The 21,252-nt window shown below is 40.2% G+C and overlaps 1 protein-coding gene across 1 annotated transcript; it reads right to left on the bottom strand.

The window, feature by feature from the left end:
• Window positions 1–1,542: 1,542 nt before the first annotated feature.
• Window positions 1,543–20,384, bottom strand: POU1F1 (POU class 1 homeobox 1). The gene is made up of 6 exons (XM_048494600.1): window positions 20,243–20,384; window positions 14,882–15,031; window positions 10,516–10,761; window positions 5,971–6,135; window positions 4,262–4,322; window positions 1,543–2,636 (listed from the first exon to the last, which is right to left on the bottom strand). The coding sequence occupies exons 1-6, from the start codon at window positions 20,382–20,384 to the stop codon at window positions 2,426–2,428; spliced, it is 975 nt and encodes a 324-aa protein (XP_048350557.1). The 3' UTR covers window positions 1,543–2,425.
• Between the last annotated feature and the right edge of the window lie 868 nt (window positions 20,385–21,252).

Below are 21,252 nucleotides of genomic sequence, written 5' to 3'. Positions count from 1 at the left end.
ATTGGGAGGGCTGCTTTACAGGAAAAATGAAAATTGAAGTTTGCTGGTTTGGAGTTAATGACAAAAGAAAGATTAGTTGCAAAAGTGAAAATGGCATGTTATGTTGGATCCAGTCACCTTTCATTTACTTATTCCCTTCCCTGACCCACATGGTTTTTGTTAGTGCATGTCTGCCCCACCACCACCGCCTCAGTTTCTTTTTTCACCAAAATAGTGAGATGAGGGAGGAATGAAGGAGCTCCAGAATCCTTCAGCCCCATTCACAGAATGACAAAGCATGGCTAGCTGTTGCCCATGGAACCATACCAGTGTATTAAAAGTCCAGTTTATGCCAAGTGCTGTACCTCTTTCCTTTTGCTGCCGTGACTAGCTTCTCAAAGTGGGTCATCTGCTTTCAGGCTCATTATTCTTATTTTATTAAGAAGGGCTTGCTGATTTTTTGCAAAAGACCTCTCTATATACTACATTTTGTTCATCCTTGCATTTGAGTTGAGGTATCTGTGATTTCCCTAAGTAAACTGTCGTAGTGGTAATTGCTCCTTTGATGCTGAAGTATAGCACAAAGTAGGTTAAGCAGTATCTCTCACTAGGCCAGGTTCCTTTGGTAACAGCAATCTTTTAATCCTCAGAGGGCTTTTCTAAGTAGCATTAAACAGAAAAAGGCAGAGATAGACTAAAGTAGCTTAAATGTGAGTTGAAGGAACCCTGTTAACGTCTTCCCTATAAGCCTTTCCCATGTTAAAGCTGTTGCCAATATTTTAACCAGCAGGGACACTCACTGTTTCTAAAGTTTGCTCCTCATTAGGCTGCCCCCAATTTAAGCTGCTTTTGCATGGAGGATCTTGTCAAGGAAGGGTATTCTCATCAACTGTCAGATAAACTCAGTCACTGTGCGAGTTGACAGATTTTCCATTTTTCCACTCTAAAATCTCTTAATACTTGTAGTCTGTTCACAGTCTTGAAAAGACTCCATGCTTAAGTTATTTAGCTTGTTGATTTAGTCTCCATGCTGCTAATAGAGCAGTTGGATTTTGGCAGGACTCCATTCCTTAGAAATCAGCAATTTTTCGCGGCGCTTTTGCCGATATTGCAATATACCTTTCCAGAACAGGCATGCGGTGGTTAGAAAGACATTATGAGTTACACAGGATTTAACCATCTATGAGTCTCAAGAAGACCAGTTGACACTAAAAGCATCCCTGGATCTTCATAAATGCAGGTTGCAAGAGAGAGACACAAACACTGAGACTGGCAAACAGGCAAACAAGACAAGCACAAGGACAAGGTACAGTATCTCATGCATATCTTGGTACTTCTAGCTTGTGCTGGTCACTGAATACTACAGACACAATGATACTATGCTTTCCACACAGGATGTCCATGCCCTGTCACCCTATCCAGTAATGTGCAATAGTAACTCACTGCATGGGTTGGCTGAGAAGTTCAAATGGCCCTGGAGATAAGCCAATTTGAGCGGTCCCTGCAACGCTACAATCCAGTGCTGCCGGAGTCATTTGAATGCCAGCACTCACTCATCACCACATCCCACAAACTGGCAACTGAAGGGGGAGGCAAGGAGGCAGTTGGTGAGCTGACACTAATCTTCCTTGGCACGGAAGGATCGAAGGCAAGTGGCTCTGAAGCTCCAGCAGAGATGTGGCCCTGATTGCTCCTGGCCACCAGTGAGCCTCCAGGCTGCTGTAAGTTAAGTTCTCATGGTTTTGTTATCCCTAAACGTGCTGGTTGCAGAGTGATACGCATACTGTGCTACTGGTATTCTGAATAGTGGTGGCTTTGTAGGGAATCCTTTAGGGTCCACTGGACCAGTGTGTTTGTGAATTGCTCAGTCATATTACAAAGTTGGGTTGTGACCTTTATTTAAAGTTAACGACACTGTAAAGCAGCTTTTGAGTCTCAACAATGTTTAAGAGCTGGTGTCTGTATCAAAATAACAAAAGATGATTTGCTAGAAGCACAAGTACTGATGAGTAAATACATAAAATAAAGGTATTGTATGGATACGTGTCAGTTTTAAGAAGGTTAGATGCCCATCTAATTTCTGCCAAATACCCAGTGACCACTGGCCAATTCCACCTTTCCACCCTGCAATTCCACCTTGTATCAAACTGTCTAGAGAAAGCTCCTTTGATGACTTTCCTCATGTCTAGTATTAAATTCATATGCTAAGTGACAAGTGCAAGCAGCTTTCACTGGCAAAAGCACTGAGCCCCTTGGAGGAGGAAGTGCTTCATGCAGCATCACAAATGATGACTGAAGATGATCGCTTGACTGCACTGGGCTTGCAACAGTGACAAACATCACAGGCCCTGATTTTAGTTCATCAACCATATTTCTTTTTCTTTCATGGAGAAAAAAATATTAAAAGTACTGAAGAATAATTCTGGAAGAGTCTGTAGGAAAAAAATTACTGGCACTCTGGATGGTCCTTAATGGAATGAAAGGTGTTCTGATGTAAACTGGTCTTCACTCTCTTTTCTCTTTGCCTTCGATTGCAGAACCAAACTCTCACAACTTCTTTTTCCAGATTAAGTCCCTCGGCCATCCTCATGATCTCTTGAGAAGACGGCTTGCTTTGTTCAGCAAAATGACTTTCTAGAGCTTCTTTAGCAGCGATACTAGAAAGAAGAATGTAACAGTCCTATCATAACAGTATCTCAGGATATCAGGTGTTTTTTATATGTGAATGGCATGTTCATGTAGGAAAGCGATACAGAAATATCTGCTAGCTGTGATACATGTGGTATCATACATGTGGACAGGAAAAGAAGAGTTATGCAATATCATCAAGATACTACACTACAAAAAAAAAAAAACTACTGCCCCTCTTTATTGTTTTAGACAAATGGGTACCGGTACTTCTGGAAAAGCACTGATTTCACTATCTCTTGACCAAACTTTTCTGTGACTCCCGCTTCCTTTTCTACCAGGTATAAATCTTTAGTCTTCAAATGAAAAACAGCCTGATTGGACACATCTCAATATATTCTACGGAGCAAATAAATACTACATTAACACTGTGTGCAAACAAAATAGTATCAGCTGCTAAACAGTATTAGCAGTGCTCATTCACTTGATCCTGTATGTGGTGTCAGAGTTATGCTAGTATCCTGAGATAATGTGGCTGGGTTCAAAGAACAAGAATCCACATCAGAGGTTTTAGTGGGATCACGCTGATTGCGCTTAGATGGTTCTATGCTGAGATTACCACTATGCTGAAGAGTCACACATTTTAACAGGCAGAAATAGTTCTGTTGGGTAGAAAAGCACAATTTTTTTGTGAAAGATCATCATTCATCACTTATCCATATTGTCTGCAGTTTGAATTCGGCTTGCACCGCATTTTTCTGTTATACATGACTGATTGCAATAGACTGTCACTTGATATCATTACTGTATTTAGCCAATCAGATGATGTCATTGCCAAGTGACAGTGAAGCTAACTTTTAGAGCAATGCTTCTTGAATCAGCATTGGCTCAACTATGATAGGACTGACACTTTTGTCCCTTTTCCAACCCCCCCTCCCCCCAAAAAAAACAAGTAAAAGAGGAGCACTTCTTGTTGCCGCTGAAAATCTGCACAAATAGTGCAGCTTCCTCTTCCTCATTCCTGGTTATTAAAATCTGTGTTGCATACAGAAAAATTATGTTTTTAAAGTTGAAATTGTTTCTAAACATTTGTGTGCTTTTTAAAAACTCTTCTAAACTAAAGAAAAACTATTCAGATTTGCTTTTGAGAAGTGGATGTACTGGCATCTGTAGTTAGTTTTAGTTTTGACCTCAAGAGGGCAGTAGTTTGCCTTATGCTTGCCCCAAAAGTAGCATTGGCTATTGAAAGGGTATTCATCTGCAGCATCTGGAAATTCTCCTTTTGATGAAAAAGAAGTGAGGAGTCTGGATTTGCAGGCTCTTTTTAAAGAATCAGTCACATTTTGCCTCTAACAGGTAAATGATGTTTCACTTTGTATAAAAGTGAAAATAAAAAATGTTGTTCTTGGTTTACTTGCATGACTTTTGTTTATGTAAACTCCATAGTTGTTTTTCCCCCCAAAAGTATGTCTATTAAAATGAGTGGGGATACTTAGTTGAAAGATTAGGTTTTTTATTGGATCTCTAGTGCTGAGGCATTCAGTGTACAAAAACTTAGAACCCTGGTCCAACGCAAAAAAATATACATTTAAATGGATGCTTAATGTGAATTTTCTGGGGCTGAAAATTCCAATCCAGCAGCAATAGTTATTACCTTATAGTTGTTCTACGCTTTCTTTTCCGTTCATTCATGCCAACCTTTTCATTGTATAAAGCTGTATAAAGGGCAATGTTGAGAGAAAGTTACTTTCAGTGGCTAATGAAAAAAATTGGAGCAAGTGCTACCTGTGTGTTAGTAGTAGCCTTCTATATTTGCCCTTGTATTCTGTGCTTACATGCCTAAAAGAATGCAATCACATTCTATGCTAGCAATTTAACAAGAATAAATTACAGCAACTGACTGGTATAAAACACCATATTCACAACAAGGATCAGCTGATGCAGCATATGAGAAAGAATCATTATAAAGAGAGAATCTTTCTGATAATGATTCCTCATAGATTAAATAAAATACATAAAGTTAGAAATGAAGCCAGATCTCAGCAGATATTTTTCACAGCTGCTCATTATTTTCTGAAGATGGACAGAAGAAATTAGAAATTAATCTGATGGTAAATTATAAACTACAGAAGAAGCCTCAAGCTGTTCTTTTATAATGCTTTGTTTCTCTTTAACCTCTTAATATGGTTTTACTGCAAATAGTTACTGTAAAAAGATAAATAAAACTGTAAAAAAAATAAAACTGATAATGTATTACAATCTGATTAATAAAGCATAGATAAAGTTTGGTAAATTGCCAAACTTTCAAACTTGTCAGGTTAAAGGCAAGTAAATGATGTGAGCAGCATTGAAGTGAGAATGATGTGAGCAGCATTGAGCCTAGTTGAGGGGAAAGGCACAGTGCAAGATAGAAAGGGTAAATAGAGGGAAGTTTGTGTGATGGGTAGGAAGGAGAGAAGGAAATAAGGAAAGGTGACAATATGGGGATGCTAGAGAAGGGAAAGACCAAACAGAGAAGAAAGCAGGCTATAGGGAAAACACTGCAGCAAGCAGGCAAGGCAGGTGGAGGAGAAAGAGGAAAGGGCAGTGATGCTGCAGATGGATGGGTGGTAGTGATGGAATGGGAAGCTACTGCTTCCTCCTGTCACAGAGACAGTGATATTGCAAGTGCATCGGGGAAGAGGAATGAGAGGCTTGAGAACTTGTGTTCCCCTTACCAGCAACATTGATAAGCAGCAGCAGAGAGCAGGTAGGTGGACCAAGTAGAGGGTTGGCAGAAAGCAGAGGGGAAGAGCGAGTGAGCAAATCGGCAGCAGAAGGGCACTAATATCACCAAGGTTCTCCCTTTGTGAGTTTCTTGCAGGTCCCTGCTTGTCACTATAATAGTATAATAATTTAATGCTTTGTACTGATTAGCTCCTTGGACAAGAATCTGAGATACTACTGCACAGTTTCCCAGGTGATTTGGGGTGAGACTGTCATAATGTGAGCCACTGCAATATGTACAGCATCTGTAATGAGTCAGTGGCTTTCCCAAATAATGTCTCTACAAAATAAACGCCAGACTGAATCTGTGGTCTATATGGTCTCAGATTGCTCTTGTGGAAGCACCATTATGTCTGGACTGATTTTTTTTTAAGTAAAAGCTTTTATGTACAGGCAAGTCATGTATTTCTAATACTGTTGCGGAACTGTGTAGACTAGGCATTATGTCTATCAAGGGTTAACATAGCAAAGAGAGATGATACATGGAGACAGTTCTGATATTTGTATACTTTTCACAAGTCTTTACTACTTTATGGTGATCTATACATACGTTAATTAGAAACTTCCTGAAAAAAATTGACTAGATTTTTGCTGTACCTCCAACTTGTTCTGCCTCCTCCAGCCACTTTGTCAGGATTGATTTTAGTTTGCAAGCGTTCTTGAAACTTAGCTGCAAGTTTTCAAAGCGGCAAATAGTAGTTTGGCTGAATTCAGAGCCATGCACAGCAGCCAGAGCTTCTCCAACATTTGTTTGTGTGTAACCTGCCGAAAGAAAACAAAACTACAAGTTTCAACCAAAGAGGTAATGACCGTGTTAATGTCTGAAGCACATTTCCCTTCATTTTTGCTCATACCAATTATTTTGAAACTCTTCTGATATTTTTCCTGCATTAGTACTCATCTCATTCTAATTGTAAACCAGTTAGCCAAATGCACAGAAGAAAACCGATTTATATTCTTACTTTCTTACTCAGTGATCAAACAGATTGTAGAATAGAAGTAAACTTTAAAAAATGAACTATTTCCTGGAGACTTGGCATCATATCCGCATTACCATGTTTGAAATAAATTTGAAATATACATTACTTGTGATGAAGAAAGCACACATTCATATTTATATTTTTTTAAATATGGCCATTCTATATCACTTCACTGAAATTTAAAATATGAATGGCTTGATTCAGGTATTACTATGAGTTGTCCATGTGTAAACAGCAGGTTTTTTTAATACCAGGATGTTTTTCTGTGGTACTCAGGTTGCTAATGCAATCTGGTATTAAATTGCCCTTCCAATAGGGATCCTAGACATCAGAGAATAATCTATTTACTTTCAACTGACAACCATTGCTTTCTTTCCATACTTGCTTTGCATTGAAGCTCTCTCCATGCTGTGTTCACTTATAACCACCAGGAGTCTCCTGCACTCTGTTTTGTTTTATTTTTAAAAATCAGGAGTATGGAAAACATTGCATAGAAACAATGCAATAGCATTAAAAACCTTTTAATCTCCACAATTTCTTCCCTCCTTGCACCAAAAAACAGGTTAGGCAATTCCCATCGTTTACACTAATTGTTGCAATTGAGAAGCCCTTCACAGAGGTAATTCAAATGAGCTGTTTCCTTTTCAGACTCATGAAACTGCTCATGCTCATAGTGCACCGCGTTGGGAAACCCATTTTCCAAAGGTTTAAAATAAAACAGAGTTTCACTAAAATAAAGCAGAAGGAACGATCTGTTAATGGTCTGTACATGGACAGAAGATGGCATCATGCTCAATCATGAACAAGTCATCTGGCTGAAACGCAGAAAATCTTTGGTCTCAAAGCAGCCAAGTTTGGGGAAATGTTGGCCTTCATTCCTTCTGATCTCTTCTCTACTTGCATGTGATGAGCACCCAATGAAAGATGTCCATATTTGTGCCAAACTACAATGTAATGTTACTTCTGAACCACAATGTATGATTTTTCTTTTCCTTTCAACCAGGATTTTAAATTCTATTCAGTACTTATAGGGAGACAACAAACTGATATATTGAATCTAGCAGAGGATTTCTGTGGACAAAAGGAATTTCCATCCAGAGGGGATGATTTCTACCTCCCATTACTGCTCAAAATATCCCCTGAAATGCTGCTGCTGGGGACATGCCCAAGAATAGTCTAGAGAAGTTGGAGGTCTGTAACAGGAGGGGAGAATTAGTGAAAATCTTTCTCTTTCCATCTGTGGAAATTATCATGGGATACAAACCACAGTTTATCATTTTAACATAACAACAAATTGTGATTTGCCATAAAACTGTAAACCTTCAATAAGTTGGTCTTGAGTGAGGGGAACACAGAAAGGAGGATGTAGTGCACAAACCAGAGGTCACTGGAACAAAATAATTGCTTGTCATTACTTCTGAATCAGTCAGCCAGAAGTTCTCTAATGAGGAGCACTGACAGGATGACCCCACTGTGCTGGAACCCAAGTCAACTGAACCTCAAGCACAGCCAGAAACTTCACAAGATGCAGGCAGAGCTGGCCGAAGTCAAGAGTTAGGAGTCAGAGTGTTTGCAGAAACACTTCCAGCCACTGAGGGTCAGCCTAGCAGTCCACCCAGTTCACCTGAGCCTGTAAGGCTGCTGAGGATTTACACCTGGCAGAAAATGCACTTTAAAGGGTGCAGTGCACGATTGGAATCCCTAAGGCAGCGCAGAGAATGCTCAGGATGAAGACTGAGCCACAGCACAGGCTTATAAGAGACTGTTTTAGAAAGTGGAAGTTGCAGGGGCAACGTTGTTGAAACACTGACAGGTTTCTGCCGTACCCGCTTGAAGACTGATTCCTTGGAACTCTGACCGGATTGCCTGACCTGATCTCTCTTAGACCCCTGACTCCTTCTTACCAGACCTGTTGGACTCTTTCTCTGGACTCAGAGTAAGACTGCTTTCTCCCTCTCTCACATCTGTGCCTGCTATCACTGGAACCTGACTCTCTGTGAGCCTAGCAGGCCAGGACAGAATGCTTTCTATGGCAGGATTTACTGTTAGGCCCCTTCCGCAGACGCAAAATAATGCGTTTTCAAACCACTTTCACAACTGTTTGCAAGTGGATTTTGCTATTCCCAACAGCTTCAAAGAGCACTGAAAGCAGTTTGAAAGTGCATTATTCTGCATGTGCGGAATGAGCCTTAGATTCAAGTGCAAGATTGTAAGCAAAAAAAATATAGTACGGTAGAAATAGTATAGCACCTTTTAAACATTTAAGGATAATAACATGGAGGATAATCAGGGTCCATGCCTACCACTAAGAGTTATTATAGTGCAATGGAGTTTTTGCAGTAATCCAGAGGTCCCTGGTTCAAATATAACCTTATCAAACATCTTATTTCAGGGGTCTCAGCTATCAATCTGTAATATGATGTTGCAATGAAGTAATATCTATGGGAATTTTGGTGTAGGAATTACTCAGATAATGTTTATAGAGTACTTGGAGTGGCACATGGATAATTAGTGCTGTTACTTTCTCATCAGCAGTCTGAGCAACTAGCAGAACATGGATTGTCCGGGGGTCGCCGCGCCGGCTCGCCCCGGACTTCGATGGCCTGGGGGCGGGGCCGCCAGCGCGACGACAGCCGGCTGGCGCAACGCCCCAACCCGCGGCAGAAGCGCCAGCGGGGGGTGGAGCCGGCGGACGACGGGCAAGACGAGGAGCAGCTGCGGCTTAGCCGGCAGCTGCCGTGCCTCTCGCAATCACCGGGGCGCGGCCGGGACGATGGTGCGGCTGGGAACGCCCCCGAAGACCCGGGAAGCCTTCAAAAGGTGAGAACCGCCGGGAGAGCGAGGCTTGGCCGCAGCAGGGCGTGGGAGGGTTGTGCGGGAGCCCAGGGAGGTCGAAGAAAGCATCGTGGGGGAAGGGAGGTGGACCAGAAAGAGAAAGAGCGACGAAGCAGAGGAAAGAGGAGTGAGAGAGAGTGGGGGAGCAGAAGGAGGAGGAGTGAGAGAGAGAGGAGGAGCAGAAAGAGGAGGAGTGAGAGAGAGTGGAGGAGCAGAAGGAGGAGGAGTGAGAGAGAGTGGAGAAGCAGGAGGGGGAGGAGCGAGAGAGCGCGAAGGGGAGTGTGGAGGTGCCTTGGTGAGGGAAGAGAGGAGTCCAAGGAGGGGAGAGCAGCTGGCTGGGAAGAGGGCAGCAGACCCCAGTAGGGGGGCAGCCACTCCCAAACACCAGTAGGAAGAAACCCCAGGGAGTGAGGGCTGCCCTCACCCCTCGAGGAGCACCCTGTGGTTTAGGCAGCTGACCGCATTGAGAGCCCCAAAGACCGGGGCCACAGACGAGGAGTCCATCACCTCGGAAAGGGACGGTGGGACGGCTTGTCAGCCGCGGCCACAGGAGGGGGAGGGGAATCGCCACATGGATCATGTTGATCAAAACAGGACATTTACTCCTGGATTAACAATATTCTCTCTAACCCTTGGTGGTTAGATCTTCACAGATTAGAATGCAAAGTTAAAAATGCTTTTCCAGTGTCAGCACTCCGTGGACATGCAGCGCTGAAAGAGAAAGTAAATGTATAATTCTGAAAAACCATTTTCTGAGAATATTCAGAAACTGCTCATGGAGGAATGCTACAGAGTGGGTTTTTTTCCTGGGTGTTATTCCTTTCCATAAATTAGATATACATATATAATTGCATATCTGTATACGGAAGTTGCCTTGTATTAAACTATATCATTAGTCTATCATACTAAATTTTATTTCCTTGACTGGTGTTGGTCTCAGGTTGGGATCCAATGATGTTTCCTGAGGTCCTCTACCTAATGTTGCCAAGGTTGAATCTAGGAACTCCTGAATGAAAAGCATATATTTTTCCAGTGAAGAATAGCACTACACTAGTAACATCTGAAGATCCCGTCTCAAGGTACATTCAGGAATGTAGCCAGAGATATTCAGACCTCTGAGCTTCAGATGGCCCTTTACAGCATATATGTATTTTAAATAGGGTCCCAGCTCATTTTGGTGTACTGTATGAACTCAGTCACTCAATCTAATAGACATTTTTCTTTAATTCAGCTAGAAGACTGCAAGACTGGATAATGCTTATTAATATTTTGTCACTGAGCCATGTAGTGTAACAGAAGCAAAATGAAAGGAAGATAATTAACATACCCAGCTTAATTCTTCTCAGTTTGAACTCGTTGGCAAATTTTTCCAGTTCTCTGATTTCAGGAGAATCCATGTCTATTGGTTCTTCAATTGACTTGTTTTTCTTGCGGAACTCCTGCTTAAAATCAACAGTGGAAGGGTCCTCTCCAAGAATGGAGGCATGCATGGAGGTAAAGGTGTGCCCTAGAGCACATGAACTGGCACTTAGTGTGTGGTCAGGGAACTTATAAAGGCAAGGGGTAAGGCCACCTGTGAGAAACCAGAAAAAAGAGGGGGTTGGAATCAAATACCACTATTTCAAACCATTTTCAGTGGACTATTCTTGGCTAGACAAATTATCATCAGAACATTCTTTATAATAGGCCATGTGGAGTAGAATCATGGTTCAGTGACAGAGCACATGTTTTGCATCCAGAATGTCCCTGGTTCAGTCTTTGGCATGTCTAGTTAAAAATGAAACTTTGGAGAACTGCTGCCAGTCAGAATAGACAATACTGACCTGAATAGACCAGTGATCTAAGTAAATATAAGGCAGCTTCATTTGTTTATGCGGCCATTCCTCTGTGTAAAATAGGATAGAGTGAAGATTTTACCGCAGCTGTCAATTATTCTGCATAGTACAGATCCATGAATGAATTCTGGAAATTTGGTCTGATCAAAAAATTGAAACGAAACCCAGTATTTTCTTGCTTTTACCAAGACCAGGGTTATGATAATATATGGACTGTTTTGATGGAGGTTGAGAATCACAACTTCCCTCCCATAGAAAATTGCAGCTGTGGTAAATTTAGATCTTTTAAATATTTTAATTATTCATACTAGCGTTTGTTTTTATATAAGCAATTCACAAAACAATGTTTTTCACAAATTTAGTCTTTCTGACATCCCTGTGCCCATGCTAGTAATTCGCTCACATGGGCAGTTGTAACGTCCAATGACCTACAACCAGATCATCAGTTCTACTGAAACCAACATAGATAGATCCGCTTGGGGGAGGGGGGGCGAGGATGGCACTGCTACGATGCAGCAGCCCCTCCTGTGCCAACAGCACCCCAGGGACGGTGTTTTTTTCCATCCCTAGGGCGCTGTTTTTGGGCCGTGTGGAAACAGCCTAAGATAATCAATTTAATTTCAGTTCACACTAAGGTTACATTAAAATTGTGGTTGGGCCCTTTCTGTTTTTATTCTCTACTTACACTGTTCTATTACACTCACCACTGTGGAGAGAACAGTTTGTGTTATGCATAGGAGTGTCATTCATTTCAACAAAACCTTCTCTTGATTTCACCTCTTGCCCTTTTCTTCCTGATTTGCATTTACTTAGCAAATACTTCAGAAAACAAGAAAGACAAGTCAAATGCATAGTTGTTAGAGTATGGCCCAGTGGTACAGTATCTGCTTGTATGCCTATGCTCAGTCCCCTGCATCTCCTGTTACATGATCTGGTAGTGTTGCGAAAAATCTCTATGCTTGAGACCTTGGAGAGCCTCTGTCAGAGTAAGCAGTCCTGACTTTGACAAACCAAAAGACTGATTCAGTATAAGGCAGCTGCATGTCTGCTCTGGAGATCCTATTTGGGTGGAAAGTCAACATAAAAATGTTTTAAACAAAAGCAATAAATAAAATGTAAATGTGTTGACTTTTTTCCTTAAGCTGGTTTTAATGGAAGTTTAATATATTTGAAAAGTTTATATTTTATTTTATAGAAGATTTTTCCAAGATTTTTTAACAATAGTCACATATATAAATACAAAAATTTATTGGCACTTATCTCTGTGCTGACTTCTTATAAAGAACAGTCTGAGATGTTTTATCTTTCTGTGCTGTGAAAAATAACTGCAGAATATAAGAGTTTAAGAATTTGAATTTCTACCCTGCCTTTCTCTCCTGTAGGGTGACTCTAGGCAGCCTACAAAGTCCTTTCCCTTCCTCTCCCCATAACAGATGCCTTTTGAGGCAGATGGGGGTGAAGGAGTTCGAAGAGTACTGTGACTAGTCACTAGCCCAAGATCACCCAGCAGGAATGTAGGAGTGGAGAATTAAACCTGATTCTCCAGATTAGAGTCCACCTACTCTTAACCACTACACCACGCTGGCATCAGGTCCCTTTATTTGATTCTCAAACAAGTCTAACTCTAAATTTTAAAGTTTGTCTTCCACAAAAGGACGCTTCTCCTATTGCACAAAGTATCACATATTGAAAAAAATATATAACATCTCATGAATCCATACTCAAACAAGCAAGATTGCACAAAAATGGGTGGACTTGCCTTGTAATCCACCAACTCCATTCATAACATTGGGATGAGACATAGTGCAGGTCTGCAAAATGCGACTTTGAGAGAGACTAGCTGCTAACATATCAGAAGCTGCAGGCTTGATGCCTATTGATAGAAGCAGGTGGGGGGAGGAAACAAAAGAAGAGGATGTAAAGCTGCCTTGAGTTCTTTTCAGGAGAAAGGTAAGATAGACAGTTGTTAAAACAAATATTAATAAATGTCTATATAAACAGAACATAACTGGAAAATAAATAGAAAAATTCTCCCTGGATTTTAGCTTTCCCAATTACTTCATCTTTTGGCATTCCAAATTACTTCATACAAACTTTAATTTTGATACATTAGGAAACCTTATTTTTTAAAATTAAATTCGTGTAGAATTCTTTGCATAAGCACTTTAAGCTGTATTGCTCTGTGCTTAATATCACAATATAACCTTGAAGGATTGTCAACTGAAACTCAGGCCCACTCCCTACTGGCCAATAAAGTCGGGTTGGGGGTGGTAAAAACACCATTTTGGGTGAGAACTTCACACGGTTCCTGTCCTGAACACGACTCTAAACTGCCCCCAACCTGGGTTATACAAGAATTAGCCGCTGTCAGTCGCTTTAAACAGACGGATAGCTCATTGAGCAATTCTCGTATTACCCCTCTCTGGCTCCCATTCACAGAGCCACCAGGGAGAAAAGGGGCCGTCCTATGGCCCAGGGGGTCAGCACAGCTTCTCAGGCAAGCAGGGATGAGATGGGAGGTGACAGGGAAGTGAACCATGGATGCGCCTCCATGCGAAGGCGCATGTGTAGCCCTCGGTAGCTGCGAGGCCGCTAGCACGAGCATGTGTGAATCATTCCGGAGCTCCACCAGAGTCAAGTGCCCCAGTGTGACCCTGCCTCCCCGGCCTGTGCAGAAGGGGCCTTAGTGTGAAAAAGCTGAGTTGGTTTTTACACCCTGCTTTTCTCTCTCCTAAGGAGTCTTATGGTGGCTTACAATTGCCTTTCCTTCACCCCCACAACAAGCAAGAAAGTTCTGAGAGAACTATAACTGGCTTAATTTCATCCAGCAAGCTTCATGTGGAAAAGTAGGGAATCAAACCTGGATCTCCAGATTAGAATCTGCCAATCTTAACCACTACAACATGCTGGTTTGCTGGAGCATAAATTCCAAATCACATTGGCATTGCTTAGGTGGAAAGAGGGCAGAAATATCCAGGCACCTCTTTAATTAGTTCAACTCCAGATGAGACCCACCTCCCAGAAACATTGTACTGAATTTTACTTTTAAAATTATTCTTAGGTGCCAACTTTGGTTGAAAAATGGAATACTGCAAACACATAAACGCACATGCCAGTGGAAACCAGCTGCTTGACAGAAAAAGCAGGAATTCTGAATACAAATTTGAATATGAATTGCCAATATGTGCAGACCCAAAACCATATTTTACTAACCACCTCACAAAATACTGTATAACTTGAAAAACTGACAGTGCACAGTTTTGTGATATTGCTCTCATCTGTACAGCCCAGGCTAGCTGGATCTTATCAGATCCTGAAATGTAAGTAGTGTCAACCACAGCTACTATTTGGATGGGACACCATCAAGGAATAGGAAGGATAGGGATGTGCACAATATCTTTTATTTTCAAAGGCTTTTGCAGCTGGACTCAACTGGTTGTTGTGGGCTTTCCGGGCTGTGTGGCCATGGTCTGGTAGATCTTGTTCCTAATGTTTCATCTGCATCTGTGGCTGGCATCTCCAGAGGTGTATCTTCAGAGGTGTATCACAAAGAGAAGTGTGTTACACAGTGTGTAACAAACTTCTCTCTGTGATTCACCTCTGAAGATGACAGCCACAGATGTAGGCAAAACAAGGAACAAGATCTGCCAGACCACAGCCACACAGCCTGGAAAGCCCACAACAACACATCTTGTGCTTGGTAAATTTGGGGTTCTTTAAAAAAAACTCAGATAAAGTTAAGTATGTGATTGATAGGAAGAATCTTTTGTTGTGTTTTCAGACTGAAGGCGGCAACAGGGGAGGGAGCTTATAGATCCATTTTTTAAAAATATATATGTTTAAGAAAGAATTTCTTACCTGCCATCACCCCATATGTAGTCTGCTGGTTTCCATAATGACAAGAAGGGACGGAATAATGCAAACCTGATAGAGTAACTCCCAAAATTTCCAGGAAGAAGTATAAGTGGGAACATTTAGGAGTTGGGAACAGAAACAAAACAGATGAGACTGGCAAAAAAATTCAAGATACATCTTTTCAGTCAAAAGGTAGACTACTGTCTTGACATTTTGGATCTGTCTGAGTCAACCCACCAAAGAATCTGTTCTCACAACCAGAAATATGGTAAAGTAGAGATCCAAATGTATGGCTATATAGACTCAGTTTTTAAGTTAGATTACATTTGCAAATCAGGACAAAAGAAACCTGCTGTTGGAAAAAACGTACAATAAATGTGGGTTGGATACATAGTGAAGCAATCAAACAAACACCTTTATAAATGTTGAATTTTGAATGTATCAATTCATCCTTCATTCTCACATATCGTTTATATCAAGCAAGGTAGCCCCACATGGCTTCCACAATCAAATTCATCATCTGGACTATAATTATTTTTCCCCTATCTCTTTCATACTCAATATTTATTATTTATTTAGGAAATCTGTTTGTGGCATCTCCAGAAGTACTCCAGGAAGTTCACAATGAAATCAAAATAAAATTGATAGCAATAAGCCAGCAAAACAAATCATGTAAAAAACAAGTCAAGTCAGTAGAATAAATACATTAAAAATGCTAGTGATGCTAGTGCAAAACAAAAGAACCCTGGTAGGGGGGAAAAATCTGCAATAGCAATTTAGATCCACCAGAGTGTTTCTGTGGACAGAAATATTTCTGCATGTGAAGTGTAACTTTCTGCCCCTCCCCATAATTGCAGCCCAAAATTCCCTTCAGACAGTGCTCCTGGAAGATGAGAACTTTCGCAAGCAGCACAGAGCATTTTGGACTGCAAAAATATGGGGAGAAATATGAAAACTGCACTCTACAGTTCAAAATATTTCCACCCATGGGAATGCTTTGGTAGATCCAGACCAGTTTCAGTTTTTCCATTCTTTCAGGCTTTTTTTCAAATCATTAAAATAGATACACTTATTGGAAATATTCTATTTCACATTTAATTAATAACTCAGCACTAGTTGTTTCAATTCTATGGAATTCATAAATCAGGGTCTACCACAATGCCCAAAGGTTAACGGTTTTGGAAGCAGTTAAGAGTTGTACATAAAATAATATACTTTCCTTGTCATATGATATGTCCTGATATGACTCTAAAATTAAAACAACAAATATATACTGGTACAAAATCTGGAAAAGACAGTTGTAGTTCTTTGTCACTGACTTTCATGTATCCATGGTGTAATCATCTAAGAACATAAGAACATAAGAACAAGCCAGCTGGATCAGACCAGAGTCCATCTAGTCCAGCTCTCTGCTACTCGCAGTGGCCCACCAGGTGCCTTTGGGAGCTCACATGCAGGATGTGAAAGCAATGGCCTTCTGCGGCTGTTGCTCCCGAGCACCTGGTCTGTTAAGGCATTTGCACCATCTCCAGAGCAAAGAGGGATCTAAGATTGGTAGCCATAAATCGACTCTCTCCATAAATCTGTCCAAGCCCCTTTTAAAGCTATCCAGGTTAGGTGGCCATGCACCACCTCCTGTGGCAGCATATTCCAAACACCAATCACACGTCGCATATGAAGAAGTGTTTCCTTTTATTAGTCCTAATTCTTCCCCCCAGCATTTTCAATGAATGCCCCCTGGTTCTAGTATTGTGAGAAAGAGAGAAAAAAATTCTCTCTGTCAACATTTTCTACCCCATGCATAATTTTATAGACTTCAAATCATATTCCCTCAGCAGTCTCCTCTATCCAAAACTAAAGAGTCCCAAATGCTTGCAGCCTTCTCCTCATAGGGAAAGGTGCTCCCAGTTCCCTCAATCATCCTTGTTGCCCCTTTCTCTGCAATCTCTTCTTCTTTTTTTTTCTATCTCCCTCAATATCCCTTTTTTTGAGATCGCGGCTACCAGAACTGGACACAGTACTCTGGCAAGTGCGGTCGCACTTCACTGCTTTTATAGGTAAGGGCATGACAATCTTTGCAGTTTTATTCTCAATTCCTTTCCTAATGATCCCCAGCATAGAGTTTGCCTTTTTCACAGCTGCCATGCATTGAGTTGACATTCCCATGGAACTATCAACTAAGACGCCCAAATCCCTTTCCTGGTCTGTGACTGATAGCACTGACCCGTGTAGCTTGTATGTGAAGTTTGGATGTTTTGCCCCTATAAAGTGCAACACTTTTGCATTTTGCTACATTGGAACTGCATTTGCCATTTCTAGGCCCATATTCTACCTAATTGATCAAGGTCCGCTTGGAGCTCTTCGCAATCCTTTGTGGTTCTCACCACCCTACATAATTTGGTATCATCTGCAAACTTGGCCACCATGCTACCCACCCCTACTTCCAGGTCATTTATGAATAGGTTAAAGAGCACTGGTCCCAAAACGGATCCCTGGGGACACCACTCCCTACATCTCTATATTGTGAGAACTTCCCATTTACACCCACTCTTTGCTTCCTGTTTCTCAACCAGTTTTTAATCCATAGGAGGACTTCCCCTCTTATTCCTTGAGTAAATAGAAAGCAGAAGAACCTCATAGGATCCTATAGCCTATTTCTGCTGGTGCAATGGCACATCCCAATGGAGAATGGGGGCAATTTTCACTGGTTGTCCTATTGCAAACCCCAACATCATGCTCAGTGTTATTACTGTGGCTCTGGAGACCCTTACTATTTAATGGAGTACAAACAACTATAGTGGGGGGGGGGAGGGGGTAGCCTCACCGGTAGACTATAGGATCCAAACATAGTAAAATTTTCTGTCAGTGAGGTTCCATTTGATCGAGTCTTTTCATGGAATACTCAGAGAAATCCAAATTATGCAGTGCTTCAAATAAAAACTGCTAAGATGGTGCTCAGCTCAAGTAATTGTCATGAGTTTTGTTGTCCATTGATCTTCATGGAAAGAAACCTCTGGTAATCAACCAACTTGCCTTCTTTTGAAAACTTATTTTTAAAAATCCAATTCTGTGACAGATTGCATGACCAATTCTGTGACAGATTGCAGACAAAATCCAATTCTGTGACAGATTGCAGACAAACAGAAAAGTGAGTTAAGCAAAGAATGCTTAGCATGGGGCTGATTTTTTGCCCTGCTACTGTGAGCAATTCCATAGCATCTTTGCAGTGATACACTGTGGCATGATACACCAACACATTAGGACTACAAGCATGCAACGAAGCTGCTGTGTGAGCATCACCAGACCAAATTAATTCAGCTCACATTTCAGCCTTGAGGATTGTGTGATTGAACTATTATGAAAACAGGGCACCTTTAATCTTTGAGTGTTTTTTTTAATGGAGCAGCTACGACATAGAGGGAAATGATATTATGATAATATTTTATGTTATTTAATTGATTCAACATGAAGGGAGATATAGGAACCTCAACCAACATTTTTAAATATTCATGTCAGTGACCTTCTTGTCCCTCTTTGTAAAATAAAATCTCCTTGCCTGTTGACATTTTGTACATGAATATAGTGTTGGAAGATGGTACCTCCAGGTACTCTACAAAGTAAGCCATGGTCTTCAGCTTGCAAGATCTGAACAAGGCTGTGACTAATAGAACATTTTGGAGGATATTGATTCACAGGGTCGCCATGTGTTGGTAACACACACGAACATACACTAGCTGGTGGTATATCTGATGGTATAGTCTCTGCTCCTAAAAAGCACACCACCATAAATACATTTGACTTTTTGTCAGACATGTTTTAGGTGCAACCTTGTTCCACTAGACAGCAATAAATTAGGAGACAATGAAGGTTTACCTAATTACAAAAGGATAATTCTTATTCTTAATGATGTTTATATTTTAGCACCCTTATAGTGAACACTGTTCCCTAGAAATAGGTTTCAGTGGAATGTCTTTCTGTATAAGTGCACATAAAAACTCTATGCAAATGTTACAAAGCTATACCTCCCAGTTGTTACTGAAACCATTAACTGCAATATAACAATGTGAAGCTACACACAGACTGCCTCTGGCGGTAGTGAAAAATAAAATCCTAGGATAAAAAAGGCTACCATTTTTAAAAATATACAGACCAAATAGCATTTTCCAGAAAATATTTGTCAGCATGTTTTTATATTTCTTTCCTAAAGTTTAATGGTTATATATCCTTAGGATTTTAAACATGTCTCATTCTATCATTATTAAGACTTTAAATTTTGTTTCAGTTTGAAAACTCAATCCAGATTGTTCTTTTAACTTACACTCATAGGAAGTCTGCTTTCTTTTCTGTCATGATGCAGAAGAACTTCTGATGATAAAGGGCTTCTGCCTCATGCCCAAAACCTATTCTTCTCTTCCCTTCCCTATCCTTTTTCTTTCTTTCTTTTTTGGTATATTGATTATCTAGATAAAAGTCTGCATACTATTCTGAGATATTTTGGTTTACACTGTGAAAAAGGTATCACATTACTATTGTTTTGACTTAATGGAGCAACACAACTATCTTTTAAAAATACTAATTTTTAAAATTAGTTTTTTCTCTCTCTTAATGAACACGTTTCTCTTCCAAAATTGCAGTACCGGTACTTGTTGCTTTCTGACTCTATCAAAGTCTTTGACACAATGAGCATAAATGAAGATAATATTCTGTTCTATTTTCTTTGACTTGCAATTGTTTGAATTAAGACACGCCAATAAAGCCATGTACTAGTTAAATACAAATATTTCATGGCACTTGGATTTTTGGCCAACGAAAATTAAAATAAAATAACCAGCCATTGAAATCAAAGGAAATTGATTTCTCAGAAATTTGGTCTTGAATGCCATGCAGCTTTGCATATGTTTAAATTTTGAAGCCTCTACTTCATAAAACAGAAAACATATTTTTTTTTCTCCTTCCCCAGGATTTTTACACAGATTTTTAAAAAAAGAAATCAGTTTTATACTGATGAAAATTACTTTTCAGTGGACACAATAGCTTTTCCAGCATGGAATAAAATTGATTGTTCGGGGTGATTGATAGGAAAAAATTAACAGAAGGTGTACATGACAATGAAAAGTCCAAAACTTATTTATATTGCATAAATAACTACAAACCTAGCACAGTCATTTTTTAAAAGTTTTTCCTGGAACCATTTATTTATATAATTATTAAATCTTGTATTATAATTATCTGCAGTATCCTAAAGAGCACTTTAAAAAAAATTCTGAATATCTTTTTTCTTACAGTACTTTCCAGGCATGAGAAAAATGCTGAGATAGTGAAATAAAACATAGACAAGAACAGAATTGTTATTATAATAAGTACCTGCAGATACCACATTAGTGGCATGATTGGAGACGGGTAAACACTCTGCAGCACTATGGTGCATTATCAGAGGCAGAGTGGGAGACGACTCAGCATTCAAAGGGATGAAAGTGTCAGCTGAAGGAAAGGCTTGACAACTCATTCCCACCAAAAAGGAGCAATAAAGAGATGTTGTGCCTTGCTTTCTTCCAAGTTTATCCTGTGAGGTTCAGTGAAGTTCAACTCCTACTGCAACTCCCTCACTTGCATATATACATGACCTGAACTATGATGCACAGGGTGGTCGTGTGCAGGTATTTATACTGTGTGAAAATCTTTTGATCCATTTTAATGTGCTTTGCTGGGCTGTATTGCTAGATCATTCTAGAACCTCCTTCCTTCCCACCCAAACATAATGGACACCAAATTAATGAGGGGAAACCAGAGACGTGATTTTGAAGATTTTTTAAAGCTACCCTTTGTATAGTAACAACATTGGATAGGTAGCTGGAAGCAGTTCCTTTATCCCAGTTTCTGCTCACAAGGTAGTTGCAGAAACCTAGTGTTATTTATCTTAGTAACACCTGTCTAAAACAAGAAGGGGGAGGCAGGTCTCCACAGCAATTTTTTTCATAGGAGATAATGGCTGAAAAACTAACATCTTTCAAGGTAAAAAATATGTAAGAAAAGTAAGCATAAGAACTATATGGATGTGATTTGATTTTTAAAATATTAAGTCAAAATTAGATTAAGCAATAAATATTATTGAGGCTGCATTCAGATATCACAAACAAAAGAGAGTTAGGACAATTTGCTCCTACCTCTGTCTTCCTTCATTTGCACGTGGAACAATGACTGAAGATTACTCTAGGAGGTCCTTGGTCTAATTCTGATGCATTGTGGGGTTTGTTTCTTTCCCAGTCACTGGGATTTCAGATCATGGTTTGATGCCATTTAGAATCCTAGCTACTGAGAAAGAAATAATGCCAGTTCATTAAAGCATCATGGAAAACTTAAACCAGGAATCTTCA

The sequence above is a fragment of the Sphaerodactylus townsendi genome, linkage group LG04 (genome assembly GCF_021028975.2).
Source record: "Sphaerodactylus townsendi isolate TG3544 linkage group LG04, MPM_Stown_v2.3, whole genome shotgun sequence".
In the NCBI taxonomy this organism is placed as follows: Eukaryota; Metazoa; Chordata; class Lepidosauria; order Squamata; family Sphaerodactylidae; genus Sphaerodactylus; species Sphaerodactylus townsendi.
Note: the sequence above shows the minus strand (reverse complement) of the source record. Positions and strands in the feature narration are given on the sequence as shown.

Bases quoted from the DNA above. Each gene is read 5' to 3' on its own strand.
- POU1F1 (XM_048494600.1), bottom strand. From the start codon at position 20,384: ATGAGTTGTCAAGCCTTTCCTTCAGCTGACACTTTCATCCCTTTGAAT. The intron at 6,136-10,515 runs GTATGTTAATTA...TTCTTTCGGCAG, and splicing joins ACTGAGAAGAATTAAGCTGG to GTTACACACAAACAAATGTT. The intron at 2,637-4,261 runs GTAATAACTATT...TCTTCTTTCTAG, and splicing joins AAGCGTAGAACAACTATAAG to TATCGCTGCTAAAGAAGCTC.